This window comes from Pseudopodoces humilis, chromosome 6, assembly GCF_049639895.1.
Source record: "Pseudopodoces humilis isolate 2021_Gansu_Grassland_sample_001 chromosome 6, ASM4963989v1, whole genome shotgun sequence".
Taxonomy (NCBI): Eukaryota; Metazoa; Chordata; class Aves; order Passeriformes; family Paridae; genus Pseudopodoces; species Pseudopodoces humilis.
The window spans coordinates 11014783-11041038 of NC_142205.1; the positions used below are offsets into that span (position 1 = coordinate 11014783).

The window sequence follows — 26256 nt, forward strand, 5'->3', positions numbered from 1 at the left end:
TAGAGGGAGGATACACCAAAAAGAGCCACTTACAGGTTTGCAGTTCGTCGGTTTGCCATTCATATCGATGTCTGGAGGGTTTAGAAAATCCCAGTCACGGCCTTTGTTGTAGGTTATCAGAGTTGTAACCTTCCCATCAATTTTCTGGTTGGCCAAAAAGACTCCTTTTACACCTCTGACCTGAAGCATAGAGAAGAAAAGTTAATATCCAGCACATACACATTTTTTTCAACAAGGATTATCCCTGATTAGCTGCTCTTTTGTGGCTCTGAACTGTGTATCTCAGGTAGTTTCTCCTGGAAACTGAAAGGGAAGTGGATGATACAAAAAAAATATGAGGAAAGCAAAAAGACAAGAGGAAAGGGAGAAAAGGGGAAGGCAAGGGCAATTACAAACCAATTTTTATTTCTAAACGTATTTAAAAAGGATACGCAGTTCTCTCCATGTCAGAAGGCTAACCAAATTACATGTTTAATATAGCAAAACACAATAGTTTATATAGTTTATCATAATAAAAATTATGATAACATGGCCTCACCATTAAAATTTCACTTCTGCATTTTCTTTAAATATGGGCATTTTTAAAATGCTATTCTACAAAAGATGTAAGCAATTTTTAACAACCATCTAACTTTTACACTGAATTTCTGTGCACATATTATAGAAATATCACACAAATAGGTTACAATAACACAATACAGTGTCATGTCCTTTAAAATAACACTGAATTGGGAAGCACTCTTGTCCTCTGCAGGAAATAAATACAGGCAGATGATATGAGGAAGAAACATCGAGGGCTGAATCACCCTCTCAAGCATCTGAAATGCTCCCCCACTTGTTTAGCCACCCTTCACCTGTTTAACCTCTGGATAAAAAGATAACAAAAAAATTACCCTCTTCTCTTGGCCTGTTATTTCAAAACAACCTGTATTAGAAAATTATTACAACTCAAAGTGTAAAAGTTAATGGGTATAATTTTAGAAGAAACCTGACAGTAATTATACCTCAATATGTTTAGTTCTAGACCTAGCTTTATTATTAACATAGTAATGTATATTCCACCCAAGGGCATGAGATAAGATCTTCTATTAAAAGTGAAGGCTTTCTTAAAAGTGCTCTTGTTTCCCTTGCCATTATTTAGGAGACTTCCTGAATTTTTGGATGGACAACACATATAAACTGATATACATTGCCAGCACAGTAGAACTTTCTCATTTCCTTGGGTGCTGATTCTTGACAAAACTGAACCTTTCACTACAAATAAATGCACGAGACAGCCAGCTTTTTGAATGATCAGAAATACTTGCCTCCTGATAACATGATTAACTTCTGAACTTTTATTTTTCATTTGAAATATTTACTGTTCCCTTCTTTTTCCAACTGGCAGTTATTAGCTCAATTTAACATTCATTTAGCAGAAGCCTGCATTGAAGGTGAAAAGAAGGCATCCCTACCAGCAGGCTACAGATTTGATACTCACTGTTTATAAATATGGGAAGGAACTGATCCAAATCTACAGAGAATAAGAATGTTCTGCTGGTTATGGTAACAGCCTAGAACTTGGAAATATATACATATATAAGTTTATATTTTAAAAATCTATATAAACATTTAATACTCTACTCTCTCATGAGCTCCTTCTTTCTTAAATCCCATGTGTATGAGGTTGGGTTACTTATCCAGGATGCTGAAAGCTCAGAACCACCTCCAAGTCAAACATACCATAAAAGTCAACTATGTTGCAGTGCAGGTGAGAAAAGGAAAGGAAAGGAAGAAATTATGAACCTGCTTTCTTTACTTTCAAAGTTTTTTAATCTTGGGGATTTTTTACATTGTCTATCTTAGAAAGACAGCTCAGCCATGAGAAGACTGGCAGTTCAAATATTTACGCGGGAAGGCAGACTTAGGGTAAAATTTCGGCGCATGTCTTTCTTCCAGTGAACACAATATTAAATATTTAAACAATAATTAGATCAGGGACTGCAACTGAGGTTTCCCTCTTCATTTGTGGATGGTAAAACAAGCGCTGGATCATGATTATTTTTGTTTCTCCTCTCTTTCCCCTCCCCACCCCCTCATTTAATGAATATTTAATAATTCCATATAATCATCAAATGTGAGTCAGGCTAAAATTTTTCTCCATTCCCACTCCCATCTCTAATCTAACTAAGCTCTAGGGTAACTTTTCCTCTCTAGAATATGGGACACAAGTGTTTGAATCTATCAAACATTGAAAGCTTATGAAAACACTTTTTCCAGTGTCTCAGTTAACTTCTCTCACTGCTGCTTTAAAAGATAAAAGCTGACCAGCACTTCACAGCAGTTGTATTTTGAATGAAAGGCATAAACCCTGCTTGAAATAATAAATAGGTTTCAGGCATCTATCTTCAGAGCAAGTTCAGAATTATCATGTTCAGAGTGCTGCATTTGCCTAAAACCCAGTAACTAACACAAAATTACGGTGTGTAAAAACTGCCATTTTTAAAACATCCCACCCCTGCTGTAGCATTTTCCATTTAATTTGTCTTGTGCAAATACAAATACACACCTGACTCTGTAGATACTGGAAATGAAGTGTGTCAAGTCTACCTCCTGGACTGGACCATGATGCCAAGACAAGGCACAAAAATTCTTCTGTACATACTACTCCTTGACTTAGTTCCCTAATCTCAAATTGCAAGTTAAGTACCTTTATATCAAGAAAGGAAAATATTCACATTGATAATAAGTTGCTATGGAAAAGAAGACATTTTAACACTGTGCAGTGCTCAGATACGCTGATGAACAGTCCAGGAACCATTCAAGAATGCTGAACATGAGGAAATTCTAGTTTCTAGAACTAGGAAATTAGTTCTCAGAGTACCTATTTTCTTAAACAGTTCAGGGGATAAATGTTCCCCAGTACTCTTAGGGAAGCACTTTGTACCTTATAAAATTATTTTCTGAGATTTTCTGCTATGACTTATTAATAGGTCCTTGTCACATTTCTGATATTCCATCCCAACAATATTCTGTTTAGTTGGTAGCAAGAAACACAGTTCAGATGGTCCCACAGTGTTTATTAGCAGCAATTACCAAAATGTAGAAATTACTGGTACATAACATATGTTTGTGACTAAAATTTAAATGTATACAATTTGTTGTTTGGGGGGGAAAAAGGCATGAAGGAATTGTACTGCAATTTGTGTAGCTCTAATCTACATAAGTCAGAGCAGGAACCAATGTAGAGGTATTACATTAATGTGCCCATTTGCAAAAATGCCTGTGTCAAATTTGTGACTCCTTCACACTGGCAGGACTTGATACAAATTCAAGGACTTGCTCCTTGTATACAGCCACATAATTCAAGGGCATGCTCCTTTTGGGCAGTCATTTAATACTTAATCTTTTTTCTTTTTTTTCATCTTTAAACAAATATTTGAAAATTATTCCCTTTTACCCATGCAACATAAGAAGAAATATAGTGCAAAAAAGAATTAACTTTATAAAAGAAAATGAATACAGACAGGCAGACACCTACTAAAAAATTTATAGCAGACATACAAGTAAAAGATGAAGTGGAGTCAGCAGAAGATAACGAAGATGAACAGTACAAATTTTAAGGAGAATTACACACTGGCAGAAAGAGAAATTTTCTACCACTGAAGACTGTCTCTGCACTAAAGGTTTCTCTTCCCAGGATGGGATACTTGCATTAAAATGCCCAAAAAAGAAAACCCAGATTAGACCAAAAAAACATCCCATCCTCAAAGGCTGCCATATGTGTTTTATTTATTAGCAATTTTATACTGAGTAAACAACCCACACATTATAAGCACTCGATCCCATTCTAGTAAACAAGATGAGTACTAATGAGTACTATTTATCACGCAAGCTATCTAGAAGCCATCAGTACTCTCCTATAAAGCAACTCAATTTCAAAAATAGCTTAAAAAAATTGAATTGCATGGCTCCATGTATATTATCCTTATCATGTGTACATTTCCTTTCTAATGAAACCCTACAAGTTGATCTAGCATACAATAAACTATGATTGCATTATCTAATATGCCCTTGGTAACACTGAGAAATTATGAAACAATCAGTGTAACTGAATTAAGTTAATAATTCTTGTAGACAAAAGGATAGCCAGGGGTAGAATCTCTGAACTTATCTGAAATTATATGTTACAGGTGATTCAAGGAGTAGAGATTGCACCTGACTGCATTTTAGCTTTGCTTGGTCACAAGGGTGACCAAGAGCAAAATGCTGTAAACTAATGCAGTCAATAAATCACCCTGTGGGAACGTGGCTACACAAAATGTGTAGCTTCACTCATTAGGAAGCCTCATTTCTAAAAAGATAGAGTCTAGAAAATAATCACTTGTAATTAGAGACCTTTTTGTTTTACTAGAGCCATTTAGATAGAAAAGCTAAAGAAAGATAGAGGAGATAAGGAAGAAGAAAACACGATCACTTTCCCCCACCAAGAAGAGTCTAATTACAGCCATTTACAGCTCGGTCAGTGTGTGTGCCTTGTATCCAGAATTACCACAAACCTTTGCCAAAGAAGTCTGGTGCACCTTTAAAGTTTTGGGTTTTTTTTCAAATTAACACCAGGCAAATTACAGTGTAATGGGACAAACTGAGTCAGACCAAAGCTCTGCCAGTTTAATGTTCTGATAATGGCCAGAAAGAACAGAACCAGAGTAAATGTACACCTTATTACATTGAAATTCATTACATTGAAATTCCATTCCCTAAACAGAAATGGAATTGATAACAGTCTGTGATACTTTTCCAAAACACTATAGTCTTTTATTTTGCCAAGTGCACTGATGTTAAAATACAAGATAGATTTGTTTACAGCCGAGTTTGTCTCACTGAAAATGCTGTTGGCACAAGACACGTACTGAAAGCAAGTGGATTTGCTGCCCAATATCTAATTTTGTTGGCTCTTAGCCTTCCAGAGCTGACACAACCTAGCACAAGACTTGCAGGATTACTACTTAAAACCCTACTGGCTAAAAGATGTCCTGCTCTTAAGTCAGGAAATGCACCACTGAGTCACCTAGAAGAAACAAGATGTGCATAGACAGCTGCATAACTTCTTACTTCAATAATAAATTGTGCTGCCAGATTCACTCTTCAATATTTTAGAATTAAATTAGCAAGTTTTGGATTTGCACATCCATAGAACCCCACCCCAAGAATCTAGTTAGAGTACACAACACATTAGTAGGGCAACAGGGAAACATGTAAGTAGTAACAATGTGCTACAAATAAGCTAGAAAAATCCTAGACGTTTTAATTTATTTGAATATAACTGTGAAATTACATTAATTTAAAATTATACTAATAAAAAAAAAAACCAAAAAAACCCCAAAAAAAACCCTTCACATCAACTACACATAATGGAAAATACAAAGATCTACCTCCAGAATATCTATCAGGACATTCTCTTCTGGCTGCTTCGTGCTCCGGACATTCTCCAGCAAGATGGAGTAGTAAACACCTTGTGGGTCAGACTGGTACAGGTTGTATGTGTCTGTCTGGTACCACTCCTGTACAGCCACAAACACCTGGTTTTCATCTGTACTGATTATCTGTAAATCCTGTAGGAAAATAAGATACATAATGACTAATTTTTTACATAATTTCTATTTTACAAGCAGTAAGTTGATCAGGAGAGTTTAATACTGGGGAGGAGGGAAAACATTGTTTAAAAACAATGATCTCCCAACATAATACTAATCAGCATGCTGTATCCCACTGCTCCAAGGTGGTTCCTCACTGCCTTCTGACTGCAGTGCAAACCACCTTAGTGAAGAAAAAAATCATGAACGTGCAATAGCAGGAATGTGCTTTGATTTTAGCAGGAAATGACTTCTTGAAAGGAAAAATAGGGAAAGAAAAAAAACCTGACTTTCCAAGATCTGGATAAGAGTCAATGGAAGACTGAAACAACATTAACAAAGCTAATCTAAAAAATAATCTTCGAGTAATAGAGAAATTAAAATTAGGTAAAAAAATAGCGTAGCAGAAAGAGGATCAGATACAATACACAGTAGTTCATATAAGAATTAGTACTTATCATGCACACAGCTCATGTGAATTATAGTAGATTAGATTAATTTGTCTATCTGTGTCTACAGAACCAATTAAATATTCAACAGTTATAACAGAAGAGCTGACATTCTGCATTCACTACCCAGGAATTTCAGGCACGGATATTGCTACAGCTTGCTTTCAGTTTTCCCAGCGTCTTCATTCCAAATGTCTCAGACAAAAAAAAATGCACAGCTGGGGAAAATAATTTAACACTAATATTAAACACAAGAAATAAATCAGGAAGTAGCAACGCTGAACTAAGCTTAGGAAAGAGAATAAAGGGACATGAGTTTGCAACATGATATGGCGGCACAAAGGCAGATGTTGGGGCAATGTAAGAAATTACATCAAGTCACAGAGACCAAAACCTTGTAAACTCTTCATGACCTTGGTACTTAACTGGGATACTGTATCCAGTTCTGATCACCTTATTACTGGAAAAGTACTAAGGCAATGGAGTGAATATTAGATAAAGCTAACAGAATGTCAAGAGAATAGAAATTTACGGTGAACTGGCTTAAAAAAAAAAAAAAGAAAGAAAGAAATCAAGAAAACAGCTTTATAGAACTCAGGGAGACAAATAAACCAAATTCGTAAGAATCCAGTGAAGACTGAAGTCTAACAGAGCAACACTGAGTACTCAGCAAAGCATGGCAGTCACACTGTAGGCAATATGCACAGTGACTGAGGCTCTTAGATGAAAAAAATACATGTATAGAAGTAAAATAATGCAATCAAAAGATTTTTAATAAGAACAGAGGAGGTTTATGATTATTAAATACTAATAGTTTAGTTAAATTCAAAGTACTTTTGAATATGTGACACATCTCAACACAAAAGAATCTTAAGTGAAGTTTCCTATCAATGACAGCTCAATGCTGTTTCCAACGATTTCCATTTGAACTTTGCAGTAAAGAAGATTTTTGTTTAGCATTCCAGGAATAGTTTTTTATTATTTTTTATTATTTTTTTTTTTTTTACTGAAAAATTACTCCAAAGCAGAGTCTGGCAGAAATGCCAGCAAAACACAGCAACTGGTCACAACAGGTTCTTTTAAAAGTCTCTTTAACGTACAGAATGTTTCATCTCCTGCCTTAAACCAGGGCAACATGAGGCTTGGTAGCCCACATTATACCACATGGAAAGTTCCCATGCCTATCTGATAATAAGGATGGAAGTGAAGCAAAGTCAAAAGGAATAAAAAAAAAATAATAATGTGAAAACTTCTAGAAAACCTTTACTCTTCCACGAAGCCAACAGCTTTCTGCTAAACTGTAATCTCCATTTTTACAATAAAACAATTATACAGTGTCACAGACAGATGTAAAGCTCCAGGGATTGTAGGCAAGGCACTTTCCATGCCCCAATGCTTTCCCACTCCAAGCTTTCTGTGGTGAGGTGGCAGTGGTGGCACGGGTGGCCCTTGGTGGCAGAGGGAAGAGCTGGGGGACAGGCTCAGCTCCGGGACTTCCATCCCAGGGTGGGGTAGGAGCAGCTGAGCCATCAGAAGCAACATGAAGAGCCAAAACGTGCAGTGCAGAAGGACAGGGAGATTAATTTTGGGCAGACTGTAGGGGTCAGGTGAGGGAAAGAGGGGTTGGATGCAAAAGTTTACTCAGCAAATGAGAGTTCACTTTTTTCTTGGCAGTGGCTGTTATTAATAAAGATGTTTGTCCACTCAGTCTGCTGGTTGGCATCTTTGCTGAGGCAAGATCTTAACAATCCTGGTCTTAGTAAGTGAAATTACCCTTACACTGCCTTGAACTTTGTTCCTTCCTTTCAGAATTTACGCTTTCAGCTTTCCTGTTCAGCCTTCCAGCTATTTTCCTTTCACAGTGATTTCTTTTCCCTTAAGAAACAAAGCAGTCCTTCAGTTATACTACCTTGCAACAGTCCAGTGCAGCATTTCCTGCCCAGTGCTTTCTGATACAATCCTTTGAGAAAAGTAATTGACAACGTGTGGAAAACTGCAAATTTCATGCCCAATTCTTCAGCTTATCTTTCAAAATCCTGGATGACATAAACTGCTGAAAATCTACTTAAAACAAAGGTAAATTGTCATGTCACTCTTGTACTATTCCTATACTGAAAGGTGAATTTAAAAAGAAGAAATTGATTGACAAATACAGAGGATGGGTTGTCAGTGTGCCAAGTCCATTCCTTCATCCCAGCTACCCACTGCTCAAGAGGTGAAAAGCACATGGAGGGGGACATCAGCAAATATTGCTAGACAGAACCTACTGTCACCTAAGAGTTAACTAGAAAGGATGTCTGAGGAAAAAAAAAAACAGCCTGATGGAGGGAATGCATGTTTTACTGCTTTATCTAATTCACGGACACAGATACAACCTTAGGCTGTAACCTCAGCAGATCCTATAAGGAAAGCATTTATTCTTTTATGATTTCACGCTTGGACTACAGCAATTGCCTTCTTGCTGGACCTCCTGCTTTCTCTCTCTCTACATTCTGCAAGCTACTCAAAGTGCCACTGATCATCTTATTTTTCTGAAATTATGCTATTCACATACATTTTATTCAAATTAATTTATAAATACCTTCTTTGCTGCTGCTAGAGATCTTCAGCACTTGGAACATTCTTTATTGTCTGTATTCAGATTTTTGGTATCTCCAGGCTGCATTTTCATATACATTCAGTATTTAAATCTTGTGGTTTTCTTTCACTTCCATGCTGAAATGAGAGTCCATGCCCTTCTAGATGTCCCAAGGCAGAACCTTTCCCCAGTTTGCCAAACCACGCTGTTTCCTCTGTGGTATGCTCATATGATAGGCATCTTATTTCTCCAGTATTTTACTGTTGCCCTTTCAAGTCTGCCTTGCCTGCTCTGCTCTCTCTTGCTGACACAAGAATCCATGCTCCTGCCATTTTCATTTCCCTCTTTCTTTATTTTTGCAAAGCTCAGCAATATCAGTTGGTATCAGCCTAGACTGTAATTCCCAAATACCAGTATTCTCCCTTTATCTCCTTTTCTTAGGTTGTAAGCTTTTGGACAGCTCTGAGGTTCTGAAAGCTGCATTGTCCAAAACTTTGTTGGGTTTTTTTTAACCCTCTAAGCTCCCATGAGATTCCAATGTTTTGCTTACTAAGGTGCTTCTTGTGCACCTTTGTATTTTGCAAATTCTTGTCACAATATTTCCTTCATCCTTCCCTCTTCACTGGAACATGTTACACCACACTAAGCACAGAAATCTGTATATTTATCACTAAAAATCTGTGCAACTACTCATAGGTCCAAGGCAGTGAACCAGCCCATGGAATTAGTATTAAGGACAGCTGAACATCTGTTGAATCAAAATTGCTTTCCTACAAAAAAAATGCTAAATGAATCCTGATCAAAGACTTCATATTAAAATTTGGCATGATTAAGTTAGGCATCCAGTGACAGGTCATGTTGCTCCTGCTCTCTCAGGGACTTGTAATCTGCTATGTTTGGACTACATCAATAGCAGAAAACATAATTAACAAACAAATAACACAAAGACAGTTTCAAAGTGATACCCAGAATAATTAGGCATTTACAGAAGGCCAAGAAATGAGCACAACTTCAAAGAAACTCCGTATCACATGGACAGACATGGACTGTTAAATAAATGAGTCTGAGGGTATACACAAGGCATTGAAAGAACTGTGCATGTTCAGCCACAACCTGGAGCACAGGACCCCATGAACTCTTCCAGCAAGTACACAGACACAATCAAATGTTTCTTCTTGTAAACATTGCTTAAGAATTATTTCTTTAACACAGAGATACCAACATGAACAGTCTTTCCATAATTGCTTGCTTTTAATGTAGTCAAGTCTGTTATCACATAAAGCTGAATGAACACCTAATCAAAAGTTGGTTCAAAAAGCTCAAAGCTATTAAACACAGTTGGGATATGGGGGAGTTGTGGAGAGCAGAAAAGAAGGAAAGTTTAAAGGAGGAAGGGAAGACAAATGAGTTGTTTTGATTGTATACACTCATATACCATCTACATTCAGTAACCGACCAGCCTGTAAGTCTGCAAATACTTTACAGAATTTTATATTCAAATACTCAGTATGCTTTACCATATTTCTAACTGTGATGAGAAACTCTATGACATAAACAAGTACAATTACAGCCTGAAGACAGAAGGCTAGAAAAGATGACAAAGATTGTAAAGCCTACCAGTGCTCCTTTGTCTACAATGTGCTGCTGATGTAGAAATATCAGACAGTGAAAAAACTGTAGGTCAGTGTAATGATACACAGGTAGGGCTGTGGTGCTTCAGTCAATAAGGCAAATAAAGGAGAACCTCAAAATTCTTGGGTTTTAAATCTTGCAATTTTTGGTTATATGTCAGAATTCTGCACCTTTGCAATCTTTTAATGCTGTGGTTGAGCAAAATGTTAACATGAAATAAGCAACGTATTAAACAGAGAATGGTGAGGAGTAAATGTACCAATAGTGGAACAGATGTAAGCACTCAAGGCTCTGTAGCCTCAGTCTTGACCTCCAGATGTACCACATTTATACCCCTGTAATCTCTCAAGCACAATCAAGGTGACTGCATGGCACATATCCCAAAGATAATCCTCATAATCTTCCTTGCCTGGCCAAGTAAAAAAAGTTCACGGAGAGAAATCAATAAGTTGCACAGTGAAGAAAAGAACAGTTACTTGAATCCTCCTCAGATGGATTTGTACAACCAGCAAGTCAGACAGCTGCTATTGCTCAGGTTCACTGGCTGCTTGGTGACACTGCCTGGGAAAGGAATATTTCCCCTGCATCAAATGCCACTGCCACCTGCTTTTCTACTTTGTTCCCTTTTTCTTTCTTTGCTCAATAGCCATTCCAGTGGACTCTCAGAAGAATGGAGCTGCAGATGAAAACTGCTCTTTTGCCTGGTACAGGAGAACAACCTCAGCCAAAGCCTCCCAGGGTGGCAAGTGGCAGAGGTGGTGAAGGGGCTTCCCAAGTGGAACAAAAATTATTGGGAGACTAAGAGCCTTGCTAAAAATGAGCTGTCATAGACTTAGTAGTTTGCCAACCATCAGGCAGCCAAATCCTTAGAGAATATCACACAAACGGGCTGCAGGAATCTTCTACCATTTCTGCTGTTAATGGATAGGGCCATTTAAGGATCATCTTATATCTATTATTGAATGATACAGATAATTTCAGAAGTCTATGGTTAAAACAGTGGTGTGTTTGCAGAGTCAGGCAAGGAAGAGGTGGGCATGCTTTGAGGTGACTAAGTAATAAAAAAAAAAAAAGAATACATGGATCTGATAAAAGGCTTCTATAGGATAATCATATTACCATTAATAAAGTACAGACTTTATTAGTACAACCTACTGGCAACCTATTTCTAAGGCAATAGGGTTTTTTTCTTTTGTTTTTGTTCACTCTTCCCCTATACTTCCATTTATCTCGGTTACCTGAAAAAATTTACATTATTGCCTATTTCACAAGATTGAAAAATACATAGAGATTGAAAAAGATGAAAGACGCTTTTTCCACACCATGTCATTTCAGAACTAAACTTCCTGAATTGCAGCAGGATGCAATAGACAATAGAGCTCTTGCATCATTAAGATTTTGTAGGAGGCATGAATGAATGCAGAATTAATCAATGCCTTGTATAAGTTTTTAAAAGGAGATCATTATCAATGGAATTTATCTAAGAGATGGGAAGAGGACTCCAAATAAATAAATAAATAAATAATTCCAAATTGCAATAGTAAAATTGCCATAATTTTTAGCATCTTCCTTGGCTTGATCAAAAATTTTGTTAACAATTTTTTGCTTAAATTCTCAGAATGAGCTAGCTCCCAGTTTTATTGTTACCCACATCAGAGTATGACTCAAATACCTGAACAAGGACCAGACCCAATGTACTCCTCCGTCTCTTCCTCTCCAAACTGCACTTCTCAAGGCAAAGGCAGAACATTTGTGCAATACAAGAGTGCTGACAGTCTGGATGGGGCTTCAGCTTGTGCCCCTGGGCAGACCTGCCATCCCAGCAGTGGCAGCTGAACCTCTGCTCCAGGCTGGAAACAGCCCAAGGGGGATTGCTGGATCCCCGGACACTCCTGGATGCTTAACCAGCCAAGCTGACACACAAATGCACCCCTGCTGCTCTTGGCTTGATTTTGGTATTCACTTCCTATGAGTTCCTAACTTCTGATCTAGTTTTAGCAGCACAGAACAATCTTGGTAAAATGGAATATTGTATCTAAACCAGTTGGATTTTAAAAAATCAGTTTGAAAACAGCAGATTGAAAATTCTTCTTTTTTGGGGAGTATACAAGCAACCTTTGATATGGTCTCAACAGCCTTTGCTATCACCCTTGCTGGCAGCAGGCAGCACTTGTCAAATGCAGGAAACAGCTGTGGGATTCCATGCAATGTCAGTATCAAACACAGTGTTACAAAAAGGAAAGGAAAACATCTCTCAACAGCACAAAAAAAAAGTTAAAAAAATTATCTGAATCCTGATGGCCCCCAGTGGCTCTGCTGTCTGTACACACACAGAGCTATGATGTGTTACAAAAAGGTGATCTCAGTGCCACTGTGGAGCTGGAGCCCAGAAACTTAACAGAGGTAAAGCTTGGCTGGAAGCTGCTTTTTAGCAGCCTTTCATTCATGAGTAAGGAAGACTGTAGATATGTCCACACACACATTATTCTTTTCTAGGTTTCTCTTTGGGGATGCATTTGGACAAATACAAATGCAAACAATAAAAAAAAAATAAATAAAAAAAAGATAATAATTTCTTTGAAGATTTCCAAGCTTTTCATATTGAAAGGAAAATGAGACATCAAAAACATTTTGCAACTGTTCAGTCTGAAACTGCTCATTCTATCTCTAGATGCAAAATCACCATGAAAGGAATCTATGCAGCAAAAGAACATCTGAAGAACCCAGCCCTGTTCCCTAAGGGTAGAGGTTGCATTTTGGCACAGCTCTCCTGTCATTAGACACATCCTTGACCAGTCTACAGCATCTTCTGACTTGGCTACAGTTTTCCTTCCCTGTATGTAATCACTGCTCAAATATTCTGTCCAGAGACCACTTGGAAAGAGATTTTTCTGACACCTCATTTCACACTTTTGAGAAAAATGAAATATAGCCTGTTATAGTCATGTTTCATCACCTGGCTAGGCAAAATCAAATATTTAATACTCTCTGAAATTCAGATCTTTCAAAACCTATTGGTTTTAATCAATATTTTAAAAAAATCCTTCGTAAATTCATCCTTTCTGTTTATCTCCTACTACCATAAAAGAATCAACTCCACAGTCACATGTTCTAGATATACTTGTAATGTGCCAGTGTCTTTGCTGATATCCTGTCTTTGCAAAGTTCCATTAACCAATTCTACTGCACTTGGATGATTCTCACTGAAATAAAACACTGCAAAAAATTTCAGAGCTGTGTTCTTATTTACTTCAGTATGTAAAATTTCTGTTGTAATGTGAAGGTACCAAAGGTATAATTTTTTTTTAAAAATTATCTTTCTCAAAAAAGGTTAAAATCTTTCATATTCTCCACTATTCTAATGTTCTAAAGCCATGTCTGGCTTCCAGGCCCTCTAACTGAAATTTTCAACTCTATTTTGTGCAGATACCAAAGAAAAGTCTCCTGGAAGCATTGTCAAAATGCTGGAGAGATAATATTTACTTCATTCCTCTTGTTGGGTATTGCCTGAACTAGAAAGAGCACAAAAACATCCCTTTCAAATTACATAATCAGCTGTTCCTAGGTAGCTATAGACTCTATCCAAAATGAAACCATTAACTTTTAATTTATTTATTTAGTCAGGCCTGGGGTAATCCACTTAGCAAGAAAAAAAAGAAAAATAAACAAAAGCTGCATTTTCCAAGGCAAAGAACTGAGCATGCAGCACTATTTCAAACAATCCAGACTCCATATGCCAGAAATGCCAGGGAATTGTGACTGGCACTTTATGAATGCGTCAGAAACTCCTTGTTCACACTTTGCTTCCCTGCCTTGCTCCTTAATAGCTTATTTGTGTCCCAGCGCAGGGTTCAGTGGGCTGCAGTCCCTTGAGGTGTCCATGTTTGGCATATTTTAACATTCAAAAGCTGGATATTCTCCTGCTGTTATCCTGACTATGATTTCCCCCAAGAGAGCATAAAGGCTGCCATGAAGGCCTGAAAAACATAGAAATAATTTTGTGGAAGGGCTGGTCTATATACCTATCGTTGACTATAGATTTCTTGACAAGATAGAGAGATAGAGAGATAGAGAGATAGAGAGAGAGAGATAAATAAATAGAGAGTGAGAGAGAGAGAGAGAGAGATGATAGATATTTCTGTAGTTCTACATGGAGCATATCCAACTTTCAGATTCTTGTTCAACTAATATCTGAGGATTTGATCTGAGATTCTGGTAATATGTTGTACATTTAAAATGAGAAGCCTTCAGACCACCATTTATACTAACATAAAAAAAAAAAAAAAACAAAACCAAACAAACACACAAAAAAAAAATAAGATAAAAAACCCTGATATTAGCATATTTGCTTCATAACAATAACAGCAAAAGGAAATAGATTGTACTCTAATGTCCTCCATTAGATGAGCAATGAATTAAACCAGAGCAATTCAAGGCACACAAAAACCCCAAGTTTCCTGCTAGGTGATAGAATCACAGAGAATCACATAAAAAAGCAGGAACTTCATGAGACCTCCAGATCAGCCTCCTGCTGGGAGCAGTGTGAACTGTAAAGCCAGAGCTGGTTACTCAGGGTTTTATCCAGCTGGGTCTTTCAAACTTCCATTTTTCATCAGGACTGTAGAAGCCTTCTAACTAAGCTACACTGTGTGCAGCACAAAAGATTCAATTGCATCAGTGAGACCATACTTAAATTTCTGTGCTTAATTGCTGATTTACTATGCAATCATAATATAGGAACCCTATCACTAAGGAGATATGGAACACTGACAGAACCTCTCTCCAAGTCTTGCAATTTCACTGAGCAATCCAAGTCTATACTGGGATTCTTTAATGAAATGAGCACCATCAAGTAGAAAAATTCTCTTATATTACTACTCATGCTTATACCAGAAAACACCATGTGGAATTGTGTAATTGATTCTTGAAAGAACACTTGCTCTATATCATTCCATTGCCATTGGGTGTATAGCACTGCCTCATGGAAGTAAAGCTCAAAAACTGTTTCAGTAACTGACGACAAATAAGCTGTTGTACATTATTCCCCTCTACAGTTTATGAGAACTACATTAATGGAATAAAAATAAAAGCAGTATTCAAGAGAAAAATAAGGATTCAAAAATCCTTACAAGAAGAAATTGTGAACTCAGAATAATGAGGTTTGAAAAAGAGCAGAACAAAACTAGTTTAGGTAGAAAGAGAAGATGACAAATGCAAAAAGAGAAAGAAAAGCATGCACACTTACTTTGGGCAAGGCGTATTTTGGCAACTTCATCTGTACAAAGCCATTTCGACGGTAAGACACGTAGTACTTGGTCCGATTTGCTGATGTTGTCTATACAAAGGAGAAACAAAACTCTGTGACAGCTTATGTTAAATCTAAAGGACCTGAGATTGAAGAATGCTTTGCTTTTAACCTGTAAGTGAAATATGTAGTCATTACTTTTAGTGCAATGTTCCAAAGTACCAAAAGGAATATTCCAAATAAACACCAGTGAAAATAGTCAACTCGCAACCTCTCCTGGATTTTCTAATCAGAAATGTAACACCAATGTGTTGGTATATAAATTGGCATAATTCCAATTAAACCTTTGAGCACCACCAGATGATATCATTAAATAAAAGTTAGCCTTTGGTAATATTTCACTTTTTTTTCACATTGATACTCATCTTCTTTCTTTGACTTGGGAAACACATTTAAAATCCTACCCCAATCCCACTATTTTTCTCCTAAATTTTTGTGTTTAAAAAGGGAACCTGATTTGAAAGACAACCTATCCTGAAACACGAAAACTTGGTTTGGCTTGATAAAAAAAAAAAAAGTTGATGTATGACAGCAGGTCCACCTGCCTGAATATTTTAAAGGTAACAAAGTATTTAATATTATACACATTTTTTGTGGTATAAAGAATGTGATGCCTTTAGGAATATAATTTGTTAAATGATGACGGATCAAACCAAAAACCTCATCATTTAACTAGTGATAAATGGCAGTCTTACCCGTCTATTCACAGGCTTTTTTTTAAATGCATGTTTTAACATCATTCATTTTAAATGACTGCAGATGATGCAAGGCAGAGGAAAATTGGAGTTGAAGCACCTAGTCATGTCAAGCCTTACTGGTATTACAGGCTGGTCAGTGCTTAAGAACAGCACTGAAACTTTAATCCTCCTACTAAAATCACCTCCGAAAAGTGTCTGACTGTCAGTGCAAACTGGGAAAAAAATTAGTATTAGACAGTTTCTGATCTTTGTGGATATAGATAGAAAGAAATGTGGCTGAGATCTTCCTCTAAGATGGTAAAATCTCTGAAATATATTCGGGCCAGGATTAGCAGTGCAGGCTTGCAACACTCTGATTCATATCTGAGCTCAGGGAATATGAACAATGCCAAGGCCAGGGAGACAGTCTCAAACTCTCCTCTTTTTGCACAGAGGGTTCTGTCCCATCCTCTTTCTGACCAGCATTGCTGTGATATCACGAGGAGTCCCTGATCTGATTATAACTCCTATAACTAAGCCTTAGTGTAGTGATAAAATAATTTCCACATAGTTTCAGAAGTGTGCTGTTTCTGAGATATGCAGCGGCTGTGTGGTTTCACTGGAAAGGTTTCACTGGAACTGGTAAATGCTGTCCTGCCTCACACCTCTGGGGTGGCTGTGCTTCAGATGTGACTATAGGATCCCAGAGTCACCTTCTATCTTCCAGTAATACAGATATGGCTAACTGCAAACCAATTTGGCAATAAGATATACATTGCATACTGTGGTTTATTGCAGGAATGTCTAAAAGAAAAAGACTAGAAATGTTTCTCCATTATGTGGAACACATGAACATTTCATCTACTGGCACTGACATGTCTCAGATCTACAGAGACCAAATTACCAAAGGCATCACTGAGTAGCAACTGTCTAGTATTTATGTGTACATTTCCACCTTGCACTTCCATTTTATGTCTGTCATGAAAGGGAATAACAGCTCAAGATGCAGTTGTACATGACATCCAGCAAAGCAAAATGCTTGATGATGAAGCAGCCAGTGTTTTGCTGAGCACAGCAGTTTGGAAGTTTACATGGTGAGAAGCAGCTCTCAGCATCTACACACTATGAAATGGATTTTAGACTGTGCCTGGGGGGAGCCCCAGATTATAACTGAGCTTTGAGCAAGGTGAGTGCGATGAGTGCTAGATCTGATCTGAAAAATGTCTACTTTAGTCATAAAGTTCTTTCCCAATGCCATTGTTTGGGTTTTAGTTTTGCATTTATTTGAGGTTTTTAAATTTGTTTTGGTTTTTTTTATGTGGGTTTTTGGGGTTTTTTTTCTCCTGGTTGGGTTTTTTGCTTGGTTTTTTTTTTAGGGTTGATTCTTCTAAGCCATATGGGTTCTTGAAATCACTATGCCAAACAAGAGGTGTAGATCCTTTGTGACCCTACTGATTTACAGGTCCTCAAGGGGAGAAAGTTGGAAAGGAGACAATCTGATGTACATTGAGGCACTGGTGGGGAGGAATATCCATTGCTCTGAAATAGCTTTCCTGCAAAATTCAATAAATAGATAAGCCTTGCAGCAAACAAATCTCATCAAACTAAGGGAAAAATGATAGCTGGGCACTAAGGAAAGCACAATCAACTTTCCTAGTAAAATCTAATAAAACAAAGACGACATAACTGCTCCTTGAGAAGTTTGCAGCTCTTGTAGATTCAAACCACAACCAGTGCCAAACACATAAAACAATACAAGTGTGCCTGAGATGTACTGGTGCCATATGGCTGACAAAGTTCCAGCCCATATTTCTGCAGGCAGGTCTTGTAGTTTGGGAATGAAATAACCCCAATGTAATTTGGACCACCATGAGTTGTAGATGTGGCGCTTGGGGACATGGTTTAGTGATGGACTCGGCAGTGTTAGGTTTATGGCTGGACTCAATTTTAAGTGTCTTTTCCAAACTAAATCATTCTATGATTCTACGCTAATTTGCTCCAAGCTCCCCAGCTATGGCCATTTGACCCTTTTGCTTCCTAAGCACACCATTTTAGTAGTTCTTTCCTGGCAAAGCCTCTTCAGAGGAGAATCCATATGAAGAAGCTGTGCAGCTTGGATGCTAGCTTTTCTCAGGGAATGTTTTTGTATTTTGTCCTGGAAAGGACCCAGAAGAGTTTGCAATCACAGGAACACAAGGTTTGCATTTCACCTAACACACAAGACTATCCCTAAAAAGTAACACAATCCACTTGAAAATTCTCATATAGTTAAAGGGCAACTATAACTATAGACACAAATCAAAGATGCCTTTTTTTTTAATTTCCTTTTTGTTTGGAATGATAAAGGAATGCTTTTTTCCATGTAAAAAATCATAAATCATCAGTCATGAATTCCTCCCTTTTCCTTACAGTGTTGCTGCACTGTTTAGAACTTTATTTTTGAATTTGAAAATGAGCTGTCTCCCAAAAATGGCAGTACCTGAAGAAATATGTAGTCATCCTGCACAGTCAGGGAATCCCGATCAGTGTTGCCAGCAAATGGGACTGTCATTGTCTTATCAGAACAGTTTTGAATCTGGCAAGTGATGTAGCGATAATCTGAGGGAAGAGAGACAGAAACATATGACAGGGCTATCAAGGGAAAAAGAAGCAAGCAGTATTAAATGCTGTTCATGTAGGCAAAAGGCTGCCTTTGCCAGGTGAGTTAGTTGTAGAATTATTATATTAAACTCTCATATAAGACTTTTTCAATCTCCAGCATACTGAGAATATATTAACTGCTTACAGTTCAGCTCATTCCCTGGAGGCAGCCTGTTATTATCCAAATTTTACTGGTCCAGAGAGATTACGGGTTAGATGAATGAGCCATTCATGGGTGGGGATAATAGAAGGAGCCTCTTTTCTCACTTAACCTATGCACAGAGCCGAATTATTCACTTGGAGAAATAGCAGCCTGACACAACATAACTGAAATCAATAGATCAACCCCAGTATAAAATCGTGATGGATGAGAAAAGAATCAGGCTCCATTTAATAGACAGCGTGCAGAATTTTAAAGCCTATTTTCAAAGCTCTGTAAGAATGTTCAGACACACTATTAGCACACTATTGGAACTGGTCTGTTGGGGCAGGATTTCTATATTCAGAGTTAATACCTTGCTGAAAAAGCTTAGACTGATTTATAATCAGAGGAGGCTATGGCCTTTCTTTTTCTCTCCAGTTAGCAAGGACTATCTTCTCTCCCTGGGTTCTTAGAACAGCACTACTGCATCTTTGATACAATCTGCCCTTATCAGAGAGAGCAGAGCCAACAATCACTATCTTACACCAGCTGTGACTTAAAGATCTTCTCTGGGACTCTTAAAGACCTTCCCTAAGCTCTTGCACAGTTCACCCTTTGTCACAAGCTTCTGAGCACAAAATAGTCAAGTGACTTGCCCAAGCACAGTGAGGAAAATGTTATTTACACAATCATGTGCCCAGATCACTAATTCTACCCACACTCCAGGTGGTGTGAGAGAGCAAATAATGTACTCCCATGTCCTTCACTACTTTTTCAGTGGGAGGGAAAATGCATCCCACATTTAATGACTTTTTATTAGAGAAGGGCAAACCAGTATATTGGATGCAATTATTTGTTTTAAAATCTGGATCTGTTTCAGAGGCAGTTACAGTCAATCCAAGTTCTCCTGCTTATGTCCAAATCCTCATCTCAAGGACACTGGGTGCAGCAATGGGCCACCTAAAATCTTGCAGGTGTTCACACTTCACAACATAAAAATTACAGTTCTTTGTCATATGGGTAGTGTAAAGATTCTGTTTCCACTAATATCAATGGCTATTCTTGTATTGACCATAACTGCATAAAGTCAGTTTGCTGAGAATCTAGCCTGAAAATATTTTATGAGAGTTTATCTTTCTCTGCTGTTTCTGTTAAATAACGAAAATAATTTTAAAAAACCCCCACACCACACAAAAACAAAACAAAACAAAAAAACCCCACCAAAACTGAAACAAACAAACAAGCAAACAAAAAAACCAAACCAAAAAAAAACAAGAACCAACCAACCAACCACACTGCCCTCCAAAAAAGCCACCCTAAACCAAAGCCAACCAAATGAAAAAAAACAACAACCACCCAAAATCTACCACCACCAAAACCCCCCTTTGCATTCAGGTCCTGAATAATCATCTTACATTGTCTCTAAAGAAAGCAGCTGATGGAGCTGTCACCATGTTTCATAAATCTCACTGCTCAAAGTTTTATACTTTTTATCATCCAGCTTTTAACATGGTAACTTTGATTTTTTAACAGGGTCGAAATGAAGAAAAGCTATGGGAACAGGGCAAGCCAAACTGTGCATTCTTTATGACTCACTTTTAACATTGCACAGGAACTTAGATGATCTGATCCAAGGAATTAAATTACCTTTCAAGAGTATGCCTGGTAACAAGAAACTATACAAGCTTTTGGAATCATGGTGACTCTTTAAGCACATTCTGACCACTAATCTTCTTTTCCATTTCTTTTCCTTTTGAAGTTTCAAAACTGGATATTATAACATGAGGAAATTCTGAGAGTCTAGTGCTGGTTGGTGCACCAGACCTGACACGTGCCAGGATTCACATTAACAGACACCCAGCACTAACACTGCATTGCCAGTTTTATTTGCAAATCAGGAGAAACTGTTCAATGTTTAAATGCCAGGATAAATTGCACAACTAATGGATATTATCAACAGAGCATAGCATCTTGACATCAATTCCTCTTAAAGTGAAAAACAAGTAGATTGTAAATTATACTATATTTTTATATAACTGAACGGTTTTGCTGACTTCAAATAAAGAAAGAATCTGACTTGCACACTTTCTGACTAGTTCTAAAAACAATCCAAAAAGCACCTCTAAACTAAAGAGAAATAACTAGATACTAATGTATCAATTGATAACATTTTAATTTGCATACCTCCACTGGGGTCCTGGATTTCCATATGAACTAAATCAAGGTCCCCGTCAACTCCAGCAACAGCCCTGAGAACATAATATAATCAAGTTATGTAGAGCCAGCTACAGAATAGTAATTATGTGGATGGAAGAAAAGAGGGGATTTCATACTAACCAGCTTTAGAATTCTAGCTGGGAATAAAATAAACCCCATTTATAATATCCTATTACTAATATCTATAAGGAAATTATTTTTTCTCTACTTTACATTATGTTTTTCTTAAATTTCTTTAGACTCTCTTCTACTAAAAAATGCATACAAATAGAATAAATTGATAAAAAGGGACAGAAATATGCATGAAATTAGAAAAAACCTTGACAATCATAAGTTGATATATACACACACAGAGATATGCAGACACATGCACTGGCAAACGCTATAGCATCTTTTTACAATTAACATTTGAGACAACAAGGCAGATTTAACGCTAAAAAAGAGTTAGATTCCTTTCTTATTAGAAATATCTTAAACCTGACACATGGTTTCCATAGCAAATTGATGTATCTTTGATTAGCATATTCAAGGGAAGAGCACAGTCTGCTTTGACAAAGAAAGTGAAGAAAAATTTTGAGAAAAATATCCTGAGAAGGAAATTCAGTCAGAGTTGATCAAGGTACAGTTTAACTTTGTAAAGGTGTAATGGGAACACAGGATGATTTTCTCCCAATATCTCTCACGTCAAATATGCTCAGCCAAAAGATGAGTTTTCTACCCTCAGGGCTTCCATCCCAGCCTGGGAATGGCAGCCCCAGCTGTGCTTTTTTCTGGCCCTTCTATTGTCATTATTCAGGCAGGTTCTGCAGAGAAAGCTTTGAGCTAGCAGTTGTGCAGTCACAACGTGAAGCAGAATCTGGCCTCAGCCCCAGACACATCACATTTCTCCAGGCCCTTCCCCAGCAGGGCAGGAGTCCATCCAGTCAGAAACTGCTGAAGACACGCAAAGGAGATACTCTGAGTGATAAAGTGCAGCTGGATGCAGATATTAAAAAGGTCCATTTAGATACTTAAGAGAAAATGATCATTTTGATACAATTATTAACAATCAAGTGCAATAAAGTTTTATTTTGACTGACATTACATCATTTTTTAATGTTTTTAGTAGCAGTGATTTATGAGGAGTGGTTAAAAGTCAGACTCAGTGGCTCAGTGGCTTAGGAACATAGGCCAGAGGGAAGAAACTGGATGATTTCCACTGCTGCATAACAACCAGAAACAATCACATATGCTGTTTTTCCCCAATAAGATAAATGATTAGTCCAAAGGAGGAAAGGGATGGGGAGGGATGAGTCCCCTCCAAGCCATAAGATGTTGGAAAAATATATATGAGATTTCTTTTTAGCAAATGCATGGAAAAATCTTCTATCTATTATGAATCTGATCTCTCAAACACAAACCATTTCAGCATTTTGGAGGCAATATATTAGGTTAGAGAAGATTTTATTTCCACGGAGGTATGATGAGAATATATATATGAGCAGAAGGAAGGAATCTGTGAACTTTTGGTGCTGAGTATGCTGTTATCTATGTTTCTAGATAGCCCTAATACAAAATCAAACCTGTTGTAACTCTGTAGTCAGCAATTTGAGGGAAGAAAATATTTGCTGAATATTTTACTCTTAGTGTTGGACCTCAGACAGCTGAGCCAAAGAAACTTTTGGGTTGAATTTTCAGAACCTGAGTCTGACATGCTAATAAGCATCTATAATTCAAAGAAAGTTTTTGGGTACTTCTGAAATTACTTCTTGTATCTATAATTTATCGCACATGATTTCATAAGCATAATTTGAAGTATTTGTCAATATCTCTACCTTCTCATCTTTATTTCAACAGCTCAGAATTACAATGATCTCACTTCTATCATGCTCCTCCTAATAGTAGCATATGTGGACTCTAATCTTGTTTCTAGTTTAATTTTTCAGTGAAAAAAGATGTAACTGATCTGTTTTAATAAACACTCCAGAATGAAATTTTCCCACCCAGACTACTCTTCTCCTTTAGATTTTTCTTAATTATAATTATTTAATTAATTCTAAATTAAGAAGAATATTCTAAAAATACTGTGTTTTTTCATTATTGTGAATGTACTGATGAACTCTAGCAGCAGACACTGTTTACTCAATGAAGATGTTACACCCTCAAAGTCTACTTTTGAATGTCAGCTACAAAGCAGAGTTTCTGAACTGCAAAGTCCCTTTACCCAGCTTTACAAACACTTAGGAATAGTCCTTCTTTTATTGAAAAAAAGACCAAATCTCTTACAGCTGCTAAGAAAATCTCCAGAAGAGAGTATAAATAATATAGAGAATTTGAAGCTATATCCCTGAAGAATAAACTAATCTCATTTCAGCGGACTCTTCTGCCAACAGTACTTAAAAGATAATACTGTTATTTCACTTGTGCTTAAATCATGAGCCAGAGGAAAAGTCGTGTGATACTCTGCAGGCAAAACACAGCCCAGGGCTCCCTGCCCAGCTTCTGAGAAAAACAGGCAAACAAGGTGCATAGAGGAACACAAACCCTGTGTGGTCCACTGAAAAGGAAAGCTCAGTTGCATATTTTTCATATTGAAGGAGAAATGTAAGACAAAGTTGGGTTTTTTTTGCGTTTTCATTTACAAACTTACTACCACCACAACATAAGTGCATTGTACCAGGGTGAGCATTGTGTCCACACATCCATTCACAAGGACAGTTTGCTGTTCCCCAGCTGGCTTTAGGATAGGACCTCATCTGTTTTATAGAGCACAGATGCAATGGACCCTGAGAATCTGACAGCTCCTTCCTTTTTGATTGACATTTCAGAATAAGTATTAATATTTTTTTCCCTCCAAATAGAATTAAGCATCTTCTTAGGAACTATCTATACTTTTCAATTTCAGTAGAGGTTGTTTTTTGGTTTGATTAAAATTCACAATAAAATGAGTGGTTTTACTTAGGTAAATTCAGGGCTTTCTGGTTGGCTTTTTAATGTTTTACATTCAACTACTGAGTTTTCCAATGAAATTCAGACTAACTTTCAGATCAGACATGTCTTCCTCTAGGAGAAGAAATATTTCTTGACCAAATGTACCATGAGGGATAAAGCAAGTGCAAAACACCAACACTTCAGATCACATAACAGGGTGGTTACAACACTTCAGAATTAAAATAGCCCAACTTGACTGCAGGGTGGTGTAAATAGAAGCAGCCTCAATATGCTTCTTCCCTTTCCTGTGAACACAAGCTCCCATTATCTCCCTTGTGCTTGTCTGACACCATGTTGAGCCTCTTGGGAAAAATAGCTCTGCAGAATGCAATTTTAGATTTTTTTTCAGGGATTAGTTTTCTTATGCATATGAGTTTTTACACTTTACAGAAGTTCTCCCAAAAGATTTTCTGTACTATGACCTAATTCTTCATAATTTTTGCATTAGTGCTTCACCAGGTAATTTCACTGACCTTAACTCCATTATATCAGCATGAAAATGGTGCAATGGAGGCAATTGAAAAGCCCTTTGGGTTTGTCTTAGTAGGTGTATAAATGTGTATTTCATGATACAACCATTAGATATTTTGTAGTTCTAAATAACCATACTGAAATGCTAAGAATTTAGAATTTCCTGTTTAAAGTTTTATGGGAGACCTTTGGTATTATTTTAATAAAAGTTTTTCTTTTCTACAGCTACCTCTGTTTTTCCCTAAATGTCCCAATATTTTCTTCCTCTAGTTCAGTGCAGCATTAGGAAAGAACTAATACTTGAAATTTCACAGTTATGCAATATCCATTCTTATTATCATTAATACCATGATTCAATTAATTATCACTGACATGTAACAGTACATATCTCAAAATGTGAACCATAAGAATCAGTCTCTTCTATGATAATTATGATTCAATTTTACTTCAAGCAGGAAACTCTTTGTTTCCAGTAGTCCAGGCTCATTTTGTAGGGTAGCAATTGTCTGCCAACACTGATCAAGTGCTCTGGACATATGTCTTCCCTACCTCCAGTGGACCCTTCACTGTTAAACATTTGATGCATTTCATTTGGGTGAATATTAATGAAAAGACAACTTCAAGCAGGACATCTGAAAACAAAAACAAATCAAGACAAACATGCTTGCTGGTGTGCAGGAGCCTCCATTCAAAGACCATTTGAAAACTTGCCGTGTTCCTCTGTCTGCCTCTCTCATTATCTGCACCAGCAGCATCACTCACAGGCTCAGTTTGGCCAGGAGAGGGTTGTCCTCGGAGCTGGCTGGAACTGGCTCTGTCTGACACGAGAGCAGCTCCTGGTCTCATCCCCGAGAAGCCCTGAATGCTCCTGCTACTGAACCTTGCCACATAAAGCAGTCACACACACCACCACACAGAAACTAAACCTGCTTCAAGTGATTAAGTCAAACATAAGAATAACTGCCCATAGATTCTTGGCTTTACACACAAGCAAAAAAAATCCAATGACAAAGTCTCAAGGAAATCCTCTTTGCATTTCTCTGCTTCAGGACATGGCTGAAATCCTCTCTTTCTCCTGACACTTGAATAGCCAGGCACCCACTACATCTGATATAAATGGGTACAGCTGTGACTGAACATCTCTATGGAATTTCATGATGAGAACAGAACTTTGTCCCCTGAGAACAACTGCTTCATCAAATTAAACACATCATTTTTTATTTTTATGTTCTTACCTCTCAAGAAAATGGAAAACCTGTAGCTAAAAGTAAGAGTAACAGATATTATAAAAATAAGAGTAACAGTAATAGCATAGGATCCAAATACCGGAGTGATTCAAGGATAAAGAATTCCTGAGGCTCTAGACAGTCACAAAAGAAATGTGTTGGGCCTAATTCTCTGGTAATTACCAATTCATCTCTTACTGTCCCTGGGTATATTTGTGATGGTGTAGACAGCTGATTCACAATCTATTCTTTGCTAATGTATTACTAAGACCTATTTTGAGAAATCAAAAAGATTTCTCAATGCTGCATAAGCCTTGGGGACTGAGAAGAATAA

The 26256-nt window shown here is 37.3% G+C and overlaps 1 protein-coding gene across 3 annotated transcripts in view; it reads right to left on the reverse strand.

The window, feature by feature from the left end:
• SORCS2 (sortilin related VPS10 domain containing receptor 2) overlaps nucleotides 1–26256 on the reverse strand; it is a 525812-nt gene that overhangs the window by 77259 nt on the left and 422297 nt on the right. For all 3 annotated transcript variants that reach the window (XM_088056209.1, XM_088056207.1, XM_088056208.1), the window contains exons 6-10: nucleotides 21223–21287; nucleotides 18736–18854; nucleotides 15520–15609; nucleotides 5415–5594; nucleotides 34–180 (exon numbers count right to left, since the gene is read on the reverse strand). In XM_088056209.1, coding sequence (XP_087912335.1) covers nucleotides 34–180; nucleotides 5415–5594; nucleotides 15520–15609; nucleotides 18736–18854; nucleotides 21223–21287 — 601 coding nt within the window. The remainder of the gene's footprint in view (nucleotides 1–33; nucleotides 181–5414; nucleotides 5595–15519; nucleotides 15610–18735; nucleotides 18855–21222; nucleotides 21288–26256) is intronic.